General features: G+C 39.9%; 1 protein-coding gene and 1 pseudogene across 1 annotated transcript; both read left to right on the top strand.

The window, feature by feature from the left end:
- The first annotated feature begins 14,629 nt into the window (after window positions 1-14,629).
- On the top strand, window positions 14,630-15,432 carry LOC132006910 (large ribosomal subunit protein eL8-like; annotated as a pseudogene).
- Window positions 15,433-16,419: 987 nt separating this feature from the next.
- LOC132007720 (coiled-coil domain-containing protein 169-like) lies at window positions 16,420-17,064 on the top strand. The gene has a single exon (XM_059385997.1). The coding sequence runs from the start codon at window positions 16,420-16,422 to the stop codon at window positions 17,062-17,064; it is 645 nt and encodes a 214-aa protein (XP_059241980.1).
- Window positions 17,065-18,233: the final 1,169 nt, after the last annotated feature.

Raw genomic sequence — 18,233 nt, 5'->3', positions numbered from 1 at the left:
GCCTTCAGCTCAGGTCATGATCTCAGGGTCCTGGGATGGAGCCCCACATCGGCATCCTTTGCCTCTCTGCTCAGCAGGGAGCCTGCTTCCTCCTCTCTCTCTCTCTCTGCCTGCCTCTCTGCTTACTCGTGATCTCTATCTGTTAAATAAATAAATAAAATCTTTTAAAAAATAATGAATACTGTTATGCTGAAAATAAATAAATTAATTTTTTAAATAAATAAATAAAGGTACAAAGATAACCCAGAAGACATACAAACCAAAAGATATACATTAGAATGGTTGTCCCTGGAAAAGTGTACTAAGCAGAAGAATTAAAGAGAGTAATAAGAGTGATGTATTTGGGGGCGCCTGGGTGGCTCAGTGGGTTAAAACCTCTGCCTTCAGCTCAGGTCATGATCCCAGGGTCCTGGGATCAAGCCCCGCATGGTGCTCTCTGCTTAGCAGGGAGCCTGCTTCCTCCTCTCTCTCTGTCTGCCTGCCTCTCTGCCTACTTGTGATCTCTGTCTGTCAGATAAATAAATAAAATCTTAAAAAAAAAAAAAAGAGTGATGTATTTGGAGGAAGAGAGTGGCGGTACAGCTGTGTTAGTGAGCTAACTCCTACCTATTAGTGCAGCAAGTCACTAGAGGATGTTTAGAGCTGGTAAACCAATGACTGACAGTATACACATATCATTCAGAGAAAAGAGATAACTGCAATACTCCCCTTACTGGTCTCCCTGATTTCACCCTTGCTCCCTTTTGGTCTATTATTAACACAGCAGCAAGAAAGATTCTGGTGTAGCTCTTTTTTTTTTTTTTAAGACTTATTTATTGTTTTTTTTTTTTTAGAGAGAGAGCATGGTGGGAGGAGGTGGGGTGGGGTGCAGAGGGAGAGTGAGAGAGAGAGTCTCTAGCAGACTCTGTGCTGAGCATGGAGCCCAATGTGGAGCTGGATTCCATGACCCGGAGATCACAACCTGACCAGAAACCAAGAGTCAGATGTTTAACTGACTGAGCCATCTAGGGGCCCCTGGAGAGATTCTTTTTTTTTTTTTTTAATATAATTTTTTATTTTTTATAAACATATATTTTTATCCCCAGGGGTACAGGTCTGTGAATCACCAGGTTTACACACTTCACAGCACTCACCAAAACACATACCCTCCCCAATGTCCATAATACCACCCCCTTCTCCCAAACCCCCTCCCCCTAGCGAAATAAGTCAAGCGGAGAAAGACAACTATCATATGATCTCCCTGATATGAGGAAGTGGTGATGCAACATGGGGGCTTAAGTGGGTACGAGAAGAATAAATGAAAGAAGATGGGATTGGGAGGGAGACAAACCATAAGTGACTCTTAATCTCACAAAACAAACTGGAGAGATTCTTTTAAACGCTCACTCAGATCTTGCCACCCACAGCTTGCCCAATGGCTTCCCATCTGTGAAATAATAGAAAAAATATATATACATGTCCCCAGTTCATGGCACAAAGCTAAAACCCTTGTAAATTCCTAAGTGGTAAGAGCACTATGAGCGTCTTTTGTTCTAATGTTTGGTCTTCGACCCGGTTCCTGACACACGGGTTCTGAAACACTTATAATTTCCTGGGTAATAGAAGCATCCTTTGTTCTAATGAGGCAACTCTGGGTGGGCTCTTGGGTGGCTCCTGGGTGGAGGCTGGTCACCAGAAAGTGGAATTTTCAGCCCCACCTCCATCAAGAGAAGAAGGGAGAAGAGTAGAAATGGAGTTAATGACTGAATGGAGTTAATGAAGCCTCCATAAAGATCCCAAAAGTATAGGATCCAGAGAGCTTGCTGCTTGATGAAAACATCCATATGTCGGGAAGGTGACACACCCCAACTCCAGAGGGACAGGAGATCCTACACTCGGGACCCTCCTAGCCCTTGCCGTATGTAGATATATCATCTCCTTCTGGCTGTTCATCGATATCCTTTAGGATATCCTTTAATAACCTGACAAACCTAACTGCTTCCCTGAGTTTTGTGAGCTGCTATAGCAAACTAATCAAACCCCAGAGGGAACCATGGGACCCTCAGATCTGTAAGTAGTGGGTCAGAAGCACAGGTGACAACCTGGACTTGCCGTTGGTATCTGCAGGCGGGTGGGAGGGGGGAAACAGTCTGGTGGGACTGGGCACTTAACCAGTGGAATCTGATGCTATCTCCAGGTAGACAGTGTCAGAATGGAATTAAATTCTAGGACACCTATATGGTATCACAGAGAATTCCTTGTTGTAGGGGGAAAAAACCCACACATCTGGTGTCGGAAGTGTTGAAATGTGGCAATAGTGTGAGAGGAAAGGAGACACACAAGAAGGAAGAATGAGACATTTCTAACATGCCATCTCACTCAGAGCAAAAGCCAAAGTCATTACAAGGGCTTATTAGACCTTACATAGTCATCTGCGCCACCATCTCCCACCCCCCTGCATCTCCTGCTACTCCCCCTAGTTCATTCTGCACCAGCCCCAGTGGCCCCCTTGCTGTTACTTCAACAAACTGGAAAATGTTCTACACAGGATCTCTGGCTATACTACCCACCTAGAATGATCCAGATATATGAATGCCTTACTCTATCTCCTCCTTCAGGTCCTTACTTAAATGTCCCCTTCTCAGAGAGTTTCTCCCCAGCCACACTATTTGAAATTCCAGCAGCCCCTCAAATCTCCCTATCTCCTTTCTTTGCTTTATTTTTCTCCCATAGCACTTAGTATCTTTTAACATACTATATATTTTAACTATGTATTTATAGTGTACTATTGCTCTCTACTGCTAGAATGTAAACTTAAGAAGAGCAGGGACTTTCATTTTTGTTCACCACTTTATCCCCAGTGCTGAGAACAGTGATTGGCACACAGCAGGTGCTTATTAAGGATTAAATTGCAAGAGCTCCAGGTGGCTGTGTTGATTAAGCATCTATCTTCAGCTCAGGTCATGATCCCAGAATCCTGGGATCGAGCCCCACATCCGAGATGCCTATTCAGTGGGGAGTCTGCTTCTCCCTCTCCCTCTGCCCCTTCTCCCACTCATACACTCTCTCTTGCAAATAAACAAATTTTTTTAAGAAGAGCTAAATTGTGTCCCCCCCATTCATATATTAAAGTCCCAATGCCCAGTATCTCAGAATGTAATTGTATTTGGCAATAAGTTATTTTTTAAAGATTTTATTCATTTATTAGAGAGAGAGAGTGCACAAATAGGGGAGAGGGGGAAGCAGGCTCCCTGCCGAGCAGAGAGTCCCAGGAACCCAGATCACCACACTGAGACAAAGGCAGACCCTTAACCCAGTGAGCCACACAGGTGCCCCTGGGGGTAAGTTCTATAAAGAGGTGGTTGAGGGCTCCTGGGTGGCTCAGTCGTTGAGTGCCTGCCTTCGGGTCAGGTTGTGATCCTGGGGTCCTGGGACCAAGCCCCACATCAGGCTCCCTGCTCAGCAGGAAGATTGCTTCTCTCTCACCCACTCTCCCTGCTTGTGTTCCTGCTCTCGCTGACTCTCTCTGTCAAATAAATAAATAAAACCTTAAAAATAAAAAAAAATAGGTGATTGAATTGAAATGAGGCCATTGAGATGGGGCTCTAATTCGGTATGACCGGTATCCTTATAACAAGAGGAAGAGACACCAGGGGTACAAATACACAGAGGGACAATCACATAAAGAGGCAGCAAGAGGGTGACCATCTGCAAGGCCAGGAGAAAGGCCTGGAACAGATCCCCAGATGGCCTTCAGAGGAAAACAAGCATGCCAGAATCTTCATCCTGGACCTCCAGCTTCCAGAACTATGAAAGAATAGATTTATGCTTTTTAAGCCTCCCAGGCTGTGCTATTTGTTACGGCAGCCCTAGCAGACAGTGTGTTCAATGAATATGTGCTCTGAATGAATGGATAAACAGGTAGATGGATACGGCAGGAACATGAGAAAAACTCAAACCAGAAACAGTTTAAAAGAGGTAGACCTCAGGGATGGAAATACAGGTGAGGAGGAATGGGACAGGAGGCAGATGCTTTTTATTATAAGTCCTTTGGTACTATTTATTATTTTATCTACATGAATGTATTATTTCAGTAAATAATCTTAAATGCTAATTTTTAAAAAGGGGTGTTACAGAACAAAAGAATATAGGTTTGGGGCGCCTGGGTGGCTCAGTGGGTTAAGCCTCTGCCTTCGGCTCAGGTCATGATCTCAGGGTCCTGGGATCGAGCCCCGCATCGGGCTCTCTGCTCGGCAGGGAGCCTGCTTCCTCCCCCTTCTCTCCCTCTGCCTGCTTCTCTGCCTACTTGTGATCTCTGTGTGTCAAATAAATAAGTAAAATTTTTTAAAAAGAATATAGGTTCATGAGGCTTTATATTACTTGTTCTCCATCCAGGGCAATTTTGTCCTCCAAGGGATATTTGCCAATGTCTAGACATTTTTCTTCTCAAATTTGGAGAGAGTGCTACAGGCACCAGGTGGGTCAGGGCCAGGAATACCACTAGATATCTTACAGAGCACAGCGTAGCACCCCACAAAATGTCAATAGTGGTGAGCTTGAGAAATCCTTTTACACAATTGTGTGGATGGTAGTGCCATAACAAGTTATTAAGGAAAGTTATGGCTGTTTAGCTAATAGAATGAACCTCCAGGAAGAACTTAATGTAGAAAAACTACCATGTTATGCTACAATCCACACTTTGGTGCCTTTGTTAGAGGAAAATTCTGGACCGAATGATAGTTCTGATGGCATTGCTAGCAACATGACTTCTGTCCATAGATTCTTACACAATATACACAAATGCAAATGGCCATTCATCCCACATTACCTCACTCGCACCTCATGGTCTCTTACTACCAGTCTAATTCATCCCTTCTGCTCTCCACAAATTAACACGCAATACTCCCTTCATTCTTTTATACCAAACCCCAATTCCAAGATTTCTCCCAAATCACAACTCATGCTGGAATGCCTTTTCTGTACCTTCCAGCCAAGATTTCTTTCTTCTTTTACCTCTCTCATGAAATCTCCATTCCCTGGAAAAGAGGGAATAATTTCTCATTGGTTCCATCTTGCATAAAAACAGAACCCCTTCCTTGCTCAACGACCTACCAAAAGCACCTACTTTCCCACACACACCACTAAGTAAATATCTAGTGTATGGATCTACTAGGTGTTTTGACTACTGTATGTTCATGAGAAATGTGTCTGTGGTAGTGTTACATCCAGTTAAGAGGTGGTGTAGAGGGGTGCCTAGCTGGCTCAGTGGGATAAGCCGCTGCCTTCGGCTCAGGTCATGATCTCAGGGTCCTGGGATCAAGTCCTGCATCGCATTGGGCTCTCTGCTCAGCCGTGAGCCTGCTTCCCTTCCTCTCTCTCTGCCTGCCTCTCTGTCTACTTGTGATCTCTGTCAAATAAATAAATAAAATCTTTTAAAAAAAAAAGAGGTGGTGTAGACAAATGTCTGGTGATCTGCTTTGGGAATATGGTTTCCTAGGAGGGTTGTAAGAAGAATCAAGGGCAGTCACTGTTTCATACTATTGCTCAGAACATTAGTTTTGACCTCAATGAGCAATATTTTCATGCTTCCAGGTACTGAGAACCTGCTAGGGAAGGGAAAAGATACTATTCCAGAATCAATGCACTTTGGAATATCTACAGAAGGAAACACAGGAGACTAGTAACACTGATTGCCCTCAGAGATGAAAACTGGAGAACTTAGAGATAAAGGTAGGCGAGAGATCTAATTTTCAGTGTATATGCTTTTATAACTTTGGAATTTTGCTCCATGTGCAAAAATTAGTTGTACAAAAATATTAATTTTTATGTCAGCATACTATATGAAACTATAGTATTTGTATTAATTATTTTTTATGTCCACATACTGTACAAAACTACAATATTTCTATCTTAAGCCAAACTTCTACCCAGCTACAAATGGATGTGAAAATATCTTGTTTTTTTATATTCAAAACTGAGGTATTAAATATATATCCTGGCAATCTGTTAGACACTGAATCCCACACCGAGAAAAATACTAAAAAGAAATTGTCTGCAATGATATGTTCTTTATTGATATGACTGTCTTTAAATTACATGGAAATAGGCAGAAGAAAATTGACCTAAACTATAGTGTTCCTATACCTCCCTAAAGCAACACTTTTAAAAATAACTGGAGGGCTGAAAAAATGCAGTGACAAAATTTTATTTACATTTTAATGTAATATATAATTGATTGACCAGGAGCTTTAAGCACTCTGTGTTCTAGATGACAAGAGAAGACCATTTTATCTGGGAATAAATAGTTCTCTGCCTTATTTTGGTTTGGATGCGATAATGATGAATACCAAATCCCTCGGGATGAAAAAATGCTTTATTGAGAACTCCATTTCCTCAAATTTTTCTCATTTCCCCAGTGACTGTAATATCAAATGTCGTAAGTTTAAAACAAAACAAAAACGTGAAAATGGCCCTTGTTCAGACTGAGTCTCTCCTATGAAGATATACTCTTTTTTATCTGATCTGTAAGGCCCTTCTGAATTCAAGGATGTCTACCAGACCTCTGGCCATACAAGGTAAAGGGTCATCAATCTGGTGTATCTGCCCCTGGCCACTCCAGGAAATTGACTTTAGTTCCCATTGATGAACCTCACCCTACTGACACCTCCTAGCACATTTTGCTTCTGTTCTAAATTAATTTGCACAGCAGGTGAGCTGGAGACTTTCAAAAGGTGACATGAGTATGTTTTGCAAATGTATTTCTTAACGACTCTTCTAAATGAGGAAGGAATCAGGCAGGCAAAGCTGAATCGGCTAAACCAGGCAATATAACGACCTTGAGATTCTCAGTATTCTTCTGTGTGCTTCTGTTCTGGGTTGAATAGACATCCCATTGGTTATTATATTTATCTGTGGAAATTTAATCTCTGTTATTCTAAAATGAAAAAGTCATCTCTTCACCCTTGCAAAGTCTGTTTCTATCTGATAACAGCTTTATTGGTTGTGCGTGTACATTGATATATTTGTCTGCTAAGACTGCCATAACAAAATACATAGACTGAGTAGCTTAAACACAGAAATTGATTTCCTCACAGTTCTGGAGGCTAGAATTCCCAGATCAAGGTGCCAGCCAGTTCAGTTCCTGGTGAGGGCTCTCTTCCACCCTTATGGCCTCACTTAACCTATATTATCTCCTCATAAGCTCTGTCTCCAATACAGTCACATTGCAGGTTAAGGCTTCAACATATGAATGGAGTGGGGGGAGTTCAGTCCATAACAACTGAATTCACAGTAATGGAGAGTTTTATATTTTATAGGTTATTAAACATATATGTAGGAGATGTATCTGCCCACGTATATACAAACATTTAGAACTGGCCAAGAGGCAAAGCAAACTGATTGCTTTGGAATTAGTGGGATTGGTGTATAGAATGCATTTGGGGGAAGAGGAAGAAGGGTGTCAGCGAGGAATGGAAAAAATCAGCTGGTGGGATAGGAAAGGAGGAACAGGAGAACTCCATATAGGCAGTCTCTAACCAGGAGAATATTAAGTTTTTAGCAAAGTCTTGCACCAAAGCAAACAAATTCCACAGAATTGAACAGGATGCTTTGAATCCCCACTCCACCTAATATCCACTAAGACAAAGCTCTGCCAGGCAGGCTGGAATATGAACATTGGCCTAACCTGTCCTATCCTGATTTCAAATTCACAAGAGAATGGCAACTACGTCCCTTTAACTCACACTATCCAGTATTGCGGGGCAAAGGAGCATTTAAATGCTTTTGATGGTGATGATTATGGAAAAAAATGGAATGCAAATGGCTACTGACAAGTTTCATTGTAACAACTTTTATAACCCCATTATTAAAGAGATGAATATCTTCATATTCCTAAATAAGAGGTAATCACATGTCTAAAGCCTCTTTGCCCCTCACTTATTTTGTTAAAATGCTATTCTCATTTATTCTCAATCTTTTCCCCTTGGTGTGCATTAGTTACTATGGAAACATTGGAATACTATAGTTTGAGCATATCAACATTTCCAAATTCTATTAGAATATGAAGCTAATTTATACTGTGGTATTGGGGGAGAGAGTTCCCAGAGTTATAAATGAATGCAAGACAAAATGAAATATATGGCACTGTCACACAAATACAAGCCCCACTTAGCACCACAAAATGGCTGAGGCTCATCTTAACTGCCTAGTCTATGTATCAGAATCCTGACTACAGCTGTCAATGAAATTGTCTTAGTCTGTTCACGCTGCTATAACAAAATACCATAGCAGGGAGGGGGGGCCTATAAACAACAAACATTTATTTTTCACAGTTCTGAAGGCTGGGAAGTTCAAACTCATAGCCACAACATATTTAATGTCTGGTGAGAAACTTCTTCCTAGACAGTTGATTTCTTCTCAATGTGTCCTCACATGATGGAAGGGGCAAAGGAGCTCTCTTGGGTCTCTCATTAGAGCACTAATCTTATTCATGAGAGTCTTCAGGACCTAAGAACCTCCTAAAAGGCCCCACCTACTAATATCATCACGTTGGGGGTTAAGTTTCAACCTATGAATCTGTGGGGGACAAAAACATTCAATCTATAGTAGAGGTCTACTAAGAAAGACATTAATCCATAACAACATCAGTACATGTTCTTTCCTCTTTATGCTATAATTATCATTTATTCATAAACAGTTTATTTGTGTCATTTCCACTTTAACCCAAGAGTTTTTAGGCTAGTCATTTTAAATTTCGAAGTGACCAGATTCTTTTGTTGTGGTGGTTTTCTTGTTAATTTCTCATTTTTAATTTTATTGTGGTAAGAACATTTGCCCATGTGTGGGTACTTACTATACATCTTGACCACAATGTCTGGCATACAGCTAAAACTGAATGTATCATCTTCTCTCTTGAACTAGATGTTCCTCTATATTCCTTCCTCAGTTGTAATACCACATTCACCCAATCACTCAAGCTAGAAAATCTGCAAATCAGCTTTGTGTCCTCCCTCCCCCTTATTCATTAAATTGAATCAATCACCAAGACTTATAAATTTTACCTCCTAAAAGCTCTTCGAATTTCTCCCCTCCTCTATATTTCTTGGCATCATCTACTAAATAATGCTATGAGAGATAAGGATTAAGCTCACTCCCACCACTCACACCTCCCATCCATCCCTTCCAATATAGTTTTAACATTATTTTTATATCCTCAAATTGCTGTCTTTTTTGCCTTTTTAAGGAGATTTTATTTATGTTTTCATTTGGTGGGGGGAGAGGGAGCAGGTGCAGGGGCAGAGGGAGAGGGAGAGAAAATTTTAAGCAGACTGTGTTGAGCATGGAGCCCAATGCAAGGTTCCATCCCAGGACCCTGAAATCATAACCTGAGTTGAAATCAAGAGTTGGCTGCTCAACCAACAGGACCACCCAGGCACCCCTCTTTTCCACTTTAAATAATATGCATAAACTTACATTTCCTGTTTGATAAACTATAGGTAGTTTCTCCTAACTGCCCACTTTGTAAGATGAAGACATTACTGTTCTACATTTCCCTCTCCCTCGTCTGTCTCACCCCTACTTCCCAATTTATGTCTGTTTCTGTACATCTCTGTTTTCACATTTATCCACACCATCATCTTATCAAACCTCCTACTTGGTCTCCCTATTTCCTTTCTCAGCCCATCTTAACTCTTCACACAAAAGCCAGAGTGATCGTTTATGAGTTTAAATCAATATCTGATTTTGTCAATGACAGACTAACTTGTTTCAGACTATCCATCCCATTGAGAGCAAGTGTAAAAGCTGAACACATAAAAACATTTTTAGTCACATTGAAGGACCATCAAGGCAGCAAGAAATTGAGACAGACCAAGATTCTGGAGGAAAGAGAGGGAGGGGGAGAGAGGAGAGATGTGAGTCAGACATCTGGCTGCATTTTTGCTTTAAGCCATTTGGCCATTTGAAATCTGTGGAATGAGAAGCTAAGTACCTTAGCAAAAAAAAAAAAAAAAAAAAAACCTACACACACACAATGCAGAAAATACTGCTTAAGAGTCTGAGAAGTTGAGAAAAGCTTTCAGAAGTCTAATGAAACTGAGAAAGGGAAAATGGAGTTGAGTGCCCATGAAGGAGAAGCCCTGGTAAATACCACAAACTTTCAGCTGAATCCCCCAAAAGACCACAACCCAAGAGTAAGAGAGAATGAGGAAAAGCTCAGCCCTCATAAAAACGGAAGCCTAGTCCCAATTTCTAATCAGATGAAGGTGATTTATCCCTACCCTGAGTGCTTGCCAGAGTAAAAAATAAATCCCCTCTGGAGGAAAATAGCATCAGCCAGAACCTCAAATTATCTCAACTTTTTATATGGTTCAATATATGGTTCACTCAATCAATAATCATAAAGCATACAAAAAGACTAAAACTGACTGAAAAATCAAGAGAAAATAAGGACAGGCCACCTGGGTGGCTCAGTCAGTTAAGTGTCTGACTCTTGATCTCAGCTCAGGTTCTTGATCTCAGGGTTGGGAGTTCAAGCCCCACACTGGGCTCCATGGATTCTACTGAAAAAAAAAAAAAACAAAAGAAGGAGAAAAATAGACAATAGATACGGAGCCACAGAAAATCTAGATATTAGCAGTTCTCAGACATAGACTTTAAAATAATTGTAACTAATATATTCATGAAATTAAATGACGTAATGGAGAATTACAGCTATAGACGACTAACTGCCTCTAGAAGAATTATATTAAGAAAAATTGGGAGCCATGTTTCCCCTTTTAATCTACAAAAAGGGCCTAGGAGCAGGGGTACACTTGTCTTAGTCAGCTCTGATTACTATAACAAAATGGCATAGACCAGAGGGCTTAAACTACAGAAATTTATTTTTCACAGTTCTGAAGTCTGGGAATCTGTGATCAGAGTGCCAGCGTGGTCATGTTCTGGTGAGAAGCCTCTTCCTGTTTTGAAGATAACCACCCTCTCATGGTACCCTCATATGCCGGAGAGAGCTCTGGTCTCTCACTTTCCTTGAAAGGGCACTGATCTTCCATCTTCATGGCCTTGTCTAAACCCAATTATATCCTAAGGGCCTCATCTCCAAATACCATCACATTGGCAATTAGGGCTTCAAACATATGAATTTTGTGGGGATACAAACATTCAGTCCATAACAACCCTAATGACAGTGAGCATACCCAGGGCCCAGATCTTGGTTTCTAAATACCATTCTCCATTAAAAGGAACCAAGGATCCTTGTAGAAAAGGTTAATCCCACGACCGGGGCACAGAATGTATAAGAGGAGTTTTAATCTTTTTGTCCCTAAAAGTAAAGAGGTGCTCGAAGAATAATGGGGGAAATATCAAAAGGACACAGAGCCCTCAAAGGGCTCCCATTAGCTAAATTTGAGCATCATAGTAAATAAGGATAGTAATGACTTAAAACCCATTGAATAAAGTAGGAAGTCATGAGTCCATACTAATATGAATGAAAAGTTTGATGAGGAACTAGAGATAGATATACATATACAGATATATAGATAGACAGTTTCAAAGTACCTGTACACAAAATACTTATTATTTGCAAAGTTAAGAAGAAGCACCCTACAGTGGAGAAGCATGGAAGACATCAACTTAATACAATGAAAGAACAAAGTATCACTTCTGTGTATTCCTGCCAAAAACTTATAAACAAATATAATCATGAGGAAACATTAGATAAACACAAGTTGTGAGACATTTTACAAAATAACTGGGCTATAATCTTTAAGTGTCAATGTAATAGAAGTCAAGGAAAGAGTAACTATTGTAGATTACAGACTAAACAGACATGACAACCAAATGCAATGCTTCATTCTGAATTAGATTCTTTGGCTATAAAGGACATTATTGGCAAGTTGGCAAAACTTGAATTGGTATCTGAGTATTGGATAATAGTGATATATCAGTGTTAATTTTCTGACTTGATGGTTATGTTACAGTTTTTTTTTAAGAGAACGACCTTTGTTTTTTTAAGAAATACACATGGAACTATTTTGAAATGATTGAGCATCATGTCACTTACTTACTCATAAAAGGTTCAGGCTACTGGGATGCCTGGTGGCTTAGTTGGTTAAGTGGTTGCCTTTGGCTCAGGTCATGATCCCAAGGTCCTGGGATTGAGTCCTGCATCAGGCTCCTTGCTCAGCAGGGAGCCTGCTTCCCCCTCTGCTTGCCTGTCCCTCTGCTTGTGTTCTCTCTCTGACAAATAAATAAATAAAACCTTTCCTTTAAAAAAAAGTTTTAGGCAAAAATTTCTTTGTACTGTACTTAAAACTTTTCCATAGGTTTGAGATTGTTTCAAAGTATTTTTTTTAAGATTTTATTTATTCATTTGACAGAGAGAGACACAGTGAGAGAGGGAACACAAGCAGGGAAAATGGGAGAGGGAGAAGCAGGCTTCCCGCTGAGCAGGAAGCCCAATGCAGGGCTTGATCCCAGGATCCTGGGATCATGACCTGAGCCAAAGACAGACGCTTAATGATAGAGCCACCCAGGCACCCCTGTTTCAAAACACTTTTAATGTCTTATGATGTTTTAAAAAACATGATGAATTAAAATTCATGACAATAATAGCACACAACAGCAGCTCAATTTATAAGGGAATAAAATGAGTTAGAGGATTGAAAGGTCCTTACATTAAGCAGTGGTAAAAGTAGTAATTGCAGGTAGGTTCTAGTCAAAATCCATGTAATTTTTAGGTTCACAACTAAAAGAATAATAAAAGAACGTATTACCAGTAAACTAAAGATGGAAAATAGAATAATAAAAAAACATGACATACTTAATGGCTCACTTCTAAAGAATGCAGTATGGGAAGGGGAAAACATAATAACTTTATAGTGAAGTAACCTGGCAGATAACATCTTAATCACAGTTAATATGACCAGTGATAAGTCATTTTGTTAGCAGGCACCCTCTGATATGATGTGATGAGAAATGCACTTCATCTCTGTGGTGCACTCTCTCCAAACCCCATAACCTAATCTAATCATGAGACAAACCCAAATTGAAGGACATTCTACCAAATGCCTGACAAATTCTGCTCAAAACTGTTATAGTCATGAAATTCAAAGACTAAGAAACTGTCACATAGCAGGGGAGACTAAAGGCATATAACAACTAAATGCAATGTGGTATTATAGACAGCATCCTGAAGCAGACTATTTAGACTATTACAATTCAAATAAAATCTGAAGGTTAGTTAATAAAGATGTAGAAATGTTCATTTCCTAATAACAACAAATGAGAACATTCAGGAAAATTGAAATTTAGGGGAGATTGAACCTTGGTGAGGGATTTACAGGAAATTTCTGTACTATCTTTGCAACTTTTCTGTAAACCTTAAAGTATTCCAAAATAAAAAGTTTATCTAAAACAAACTTCATAAATATAAAAGTACATAAGACAAGAAAGAAAGAAAAGAACAGGTATAATAAATAGACAACAAAGAGGATGCCAGACATAAATCTAAATATGCCAATAATTAACATGAAATATTATTAGACTAATGTCCCAATTAAAGAAATGGTCCAGTGGTGCTTGGCTGTCCCATTCAGTAGAGCATGCAACTCTTGATCTCTGGGTTGTGAGTTCAGGCCCCACGTTTGGCATAAAGCTTACTTAAAAAACAAACAAACAAAGACACAATCCAACTGTATGAAAAAAATCAACCATATGCTGCTTGTAAGAGATACATTTTATTTTTAAAGATTTTATTTGTTTATCTGAGATAGAGTGAGAGTGAGAGAGCAAAAGCAGGGGGAGCAGCAGGCAGAGGGAGAAGCAGGCTCTCCATCGAGCAGGGAGCCCAGCACAGAGATCGATCCCAGGACCCGGGGATCACGACCTGAGCCAAAGCCAGCCACTTAACTGGCTGAGCCACTCAGGCACCCCACAAGAGATACATTTTAAATGTAAGAGTACAAAATGGTTAAAAATGGGGGCACCTGGATGGCTCAGTCGATTGTCTGCCTTTGACTCAGGTCATGATATCGGGGTCCTGGGTTTAAGCCCCATGTCAGTCTCCCACTCAGCATGGAGCCTGCTTCTCCCTCTCCCCCACCCCCTGCTTATGCATGTACTCTCTCTGTCATAAATACATAAACATCTTTTCAAAATATGTCAGGACAGCTATATGAATATTAGATAGAATAGACTATATTCTGGAGGATCTGGAAGGCTGTATGCATACAAAGGGCTGCACATATGCTCAAGGGAGATCAGAGATGGCCGAACTTGGGCCTTATATAAGCAGAAAGTAAAAATCAGGGAAGACTTGTAAACTGCCTGAACTTAGAATGAGTGTACCAACACATGCATACATTCCCTGGGAAAGGGTGGAAACCTTGTTGGCTCAAAGTGTTTGAGCAAAATCTCTGACAAATAATTGATCACAAGCTATCATGACCCAAGGGTGAAACCTAGGTGGCTAGGCTTAAAAATTAAGAACAAGAATGTTAACAACAACAGCAACAGCAAAAAACTGAGCAAAGATTCCAGTTGTCACACACCACAGGGGAGATGGACACTACATAATTAATCCAAGCATATCACTAAGCAAAAACAAAGGAACATAGTGCAATATAAAAAAATAAAAATAGCTCTCCTCCAGACACCCAAGATGCTGAAAGGAAAGAAGGTGAAGAAGAAGGTGGCGGCCCCGGCCCCTGCTGTTTTGAAGAAAAAGGAGGCCAAGAAGGTGGTCGATCCCCTGTTTGAGAAAAAGCCCAAGAATTTTGGCATTGGACAGGACATCCAGCCACAAAGGGATTTCACCCACTTTGTCAAATGGCCCTACTACATGTGGCTGGAGTGGCAAAGGGTTATTTTCTAGAAACATCTGAAAGTGCCTCCAGTGATTAACAAGTTCACCCAGGCCTTGAACCTTCAAACCGCCACTCAACGACTTAAGCTGGCCCACAAATACAGACCAGAGACAAAGCAGAAGAAGCAGAGATTGTTGGCCCAGGGTGAGAAGACAGCTGCTGGCAAAGTGGATGTCCCCAGTAAGAGGCTGCCTGACCTTCGAGCTGGGATTAATATTGTCACCACCTTAGTGGAAAACAAGAGGGCTCAGCTGGTAGTGATTACACATGATGTGGATCCCACTGAGCTGGTTGTCTTCCTGCCTGCCCTATTTTGTAAGTTGGAGTTCCCTACTGCATTATCAAGGGGAAGGCCATACTGGGGCATCTGGTCGACAGGAAGACCTACACTACTATTGCCTTCACACAGGTTAACTCAGAAGACAAGGGAGCTCTGGTTAAGCCAGTGGAAGCCATCAAGACCAATTACAATGACAGATACAATGAGATATATTGTCATTGGGAAGGCAATGTCCTGGTTCCAAAGTTGATGTCTCTCAATGCCAAGATAGAAAAGGCAAAGGCTAAAGAACTGGCTACCAAACTGGGCTGAGTGGATGCTGTCGAATTTTCTTTACATAGAAGTAATAAAAAGTTCTCTATAAATAGATAAATACATACATACATAGAAACAAGGTGTAACCCATACACGGGGGAAAAGCAGCTTATACAAATTATCTGCAGGAGGGCCTCCATGATAGATTCAGTACATATGAACTTCAAATAAGCTATTAAAAATATAAACTAAAATAAACCTTATTTAAAGAATAAAAGGAATGTGTAATGACAATGGCTTATCACATAGGGAACATTAACAAAGAGATATGAATTATAAAAAAGAAATGGATAAAAATTCTAGAATTAAAAGGTGCAGTTGAATTGAAAAATTCATTCAAGGGACTCAAAAGCAGATTTGAGCTGATAGAAGAAAGAATTAGTAAACTAAAAGGTAGATCAATAGATACTATCCAATCTAAAGAAATAACATGTAAAAAAAAAAAAAAGAAGAAGAAAACTAAAGAACCTCAAAGGCCTGAGAGACACCATCAAACACACCACATATGCATAATGGGAGTTCCAGAGGAGAAGAGGAGGAAAGGGGGGCATAAGTACATGAAGAAATAATGAGTGAAAACCACAAATCTAATGAAAAGCATTAATCACAGCATCCAAGTTAATGCCCTACACCCAATCTACATCCAAGTTTAATGTATTCTGAGTAGAACAAATTCACAGATCTTTATAGCTAGAGAGGGAAAGCCAAAGAGAAAACCTGAAAATAGCAAGAGGAAAATCACATGTGAACCACAATGAGATTAACGGCTGACTTCTCATTAGAAACAATGGAGAAAAGAAGGTGGTATTATGACATATTCAAAGTGCTTGGGGAGAAAACTCCACCAAGAATTCTAGGAGTCAGGTCACTGTGGCAACAGTTCATAACAACACTTTCTCCTCCCCAGCTTCTGGGTGTCCCTTCAGGGATTCTGCTGTAAGTTGTGCTGAGGAGAAGGGTGTGGGAGGTCTCTGACCTGCCACCATGGGGGACGGTAGAGGGGACAACTTTGAAGGTATGAGCACTGATCGCCTTAAACTGGAGTTATTGGAAGAAATCCATATGAAAGACTTGGTACAGCTCTCAATACTTGAAATAAGACACAAGATAGTGGACCTGGAAGCCAAACTCAATACTCACAATGAAGGTGGTGAATGGAAAACCCGTTATGAAGCGCAACTTGAACTGAATGTTCAACTAGAAAAGCAAATTGTTATTCTCAAAGAGAAAATGGAAAAAATCCGTGGAAATCCTTCAGATAGACTAGCTTCTATTCGTGTCTATGAGAGAATGCCAGTGGAATCCTTAAATACATTACTTAAACAGCTAGAAAAAGAAAAAAGGAGTCTTGAAAATCAAGTGAAAAACTGTGCCCTTAGACTGGAACAAGAGTCAAGAGCTTACCACAAAACCAATGATGAACGCCGCGCATACCTAGCTGAAATGTCTCACATCTCTGGCTCACACCAAGTTTCTAAAAGGCAACAGATGGATCAACTTCATAGAATTAAAGATAATCACGTGAAAGCAGGAAGACATAATCCAGCTAATCAGAAGATAGTAAATGCCAAGAAAGGACCAGCAAAAAAGATCACAAAACCAAACCATCTTCCAAAACTCAATCCATGATTCCAGAACTGGATGTATTTCTATTTCTTCCCTTTATTCATATGTAATAGTCAACTTGTGAAGTTCGAGTTAGTGCATTTTTCAGGGAATGAAATAGATTTTTTTAAAAAGCTATTAAAACTTCTTTAGCTCCTCTTCCAGCTGTTTGTTCCTTTTTCCGCATGAAAGTAATTTTTTAGTAATCTAGTTTAGTTTCAAAAATTACTCTAGAAAATAATTTTAGTGACTCTAATATATCTAATAACAGTTTGTGATTCTTAAAAAGTCCTAGAGAACGTGAAGGTTATCATCATTATATTTTCTTTTTAATAACCTCTCCATGATATGCTTTGATAGGTAACATTGCTATTGTATTTGGTTTCTAGTCGGCCGTAATCTAAAAATGTGAGCTTGGGGCGCCTGGGTGGCTCAGTCAGTTGGGCGTCTGACTCTTGATCTGAGCTCTCATCTTGATCTCAGGGTCATGAGTTAAAGCATTAAACCCACTTAAAAATAAATAAACAAATAATATTCTTTTAAAAAATATGAATTCACCAAAACTTTTTGCTATTTTAGGCTGTATCATGTTCATTTTTTTAAGCGCAAAGCTTAAACAAGGCTGCAAATCAACTGCATTTTAAACTGTGGCTTGAAGTATCATGGTATTGAGGAAATAGCTTTCAATCAGGAATCAGCTTGGTTATAGTCCCCACTCTGCCATGAACTTATGAGATTTGGGGAAAGCCCCTTCACCTCATCTTTATTTCTTGTACCTATAAAATGACTGAGGCAACTTCTAATGCTTCTTACCGTTCTAGAAAATGAATATGTATTCAACTACAGGGTCCTGTCACTTAGCACATAGTGAATTAAGTCATGTTTGTGATGCTTATTAATTCATAGTAATGAGCTCATTTTTTGGACCAAACTTGGCCAGTGTCCACAACACTCAAGTCTAGAAGTGGAGATAGAATGAGGATAGGAGACAGTTCTTCTAGAAAATTTATTAAATTCTCCTATTCATGTTTAGACTGTTTTTGTAATTGTTACATAGATCTGCAATCCACATATAATTTATATGCTCAACTTCATAAGTGAATTTAAATTCCCAGAAATCACCCAATGGTCAGTGTAACTTTTAGCTAATGGCGTTCTCACATTGTATCTGGCACTAAAACCTAAATTCTATT

This window comes from Mustela nigripes, chromosome X (assembly GCF_022355385.1).
Source record: "Mustela nigripes isolate SB6536 chromosome X, MUSNIG.SB6536, whole genome shotgun sequence".
Classification (NCBI taxonomy): domain Eukaryota; kingdom Metazoa; phylum Chordata; class Mammalia; order Carnivora; family Mustelidae; genus Mustela; species Mustela nigripes.
This window is presented reverse-complemented; position numbering and strand designations above follow the sequence as displayed.

Coding starts and splice junctions, on each gene's coding strand:
- LOC132007720 (XM_059385997.1), top strand. CDS start 16,420: ATGGGGGACGGTAGAGGGGACAACTTTGAAGGTATGAGCACTGATCGC.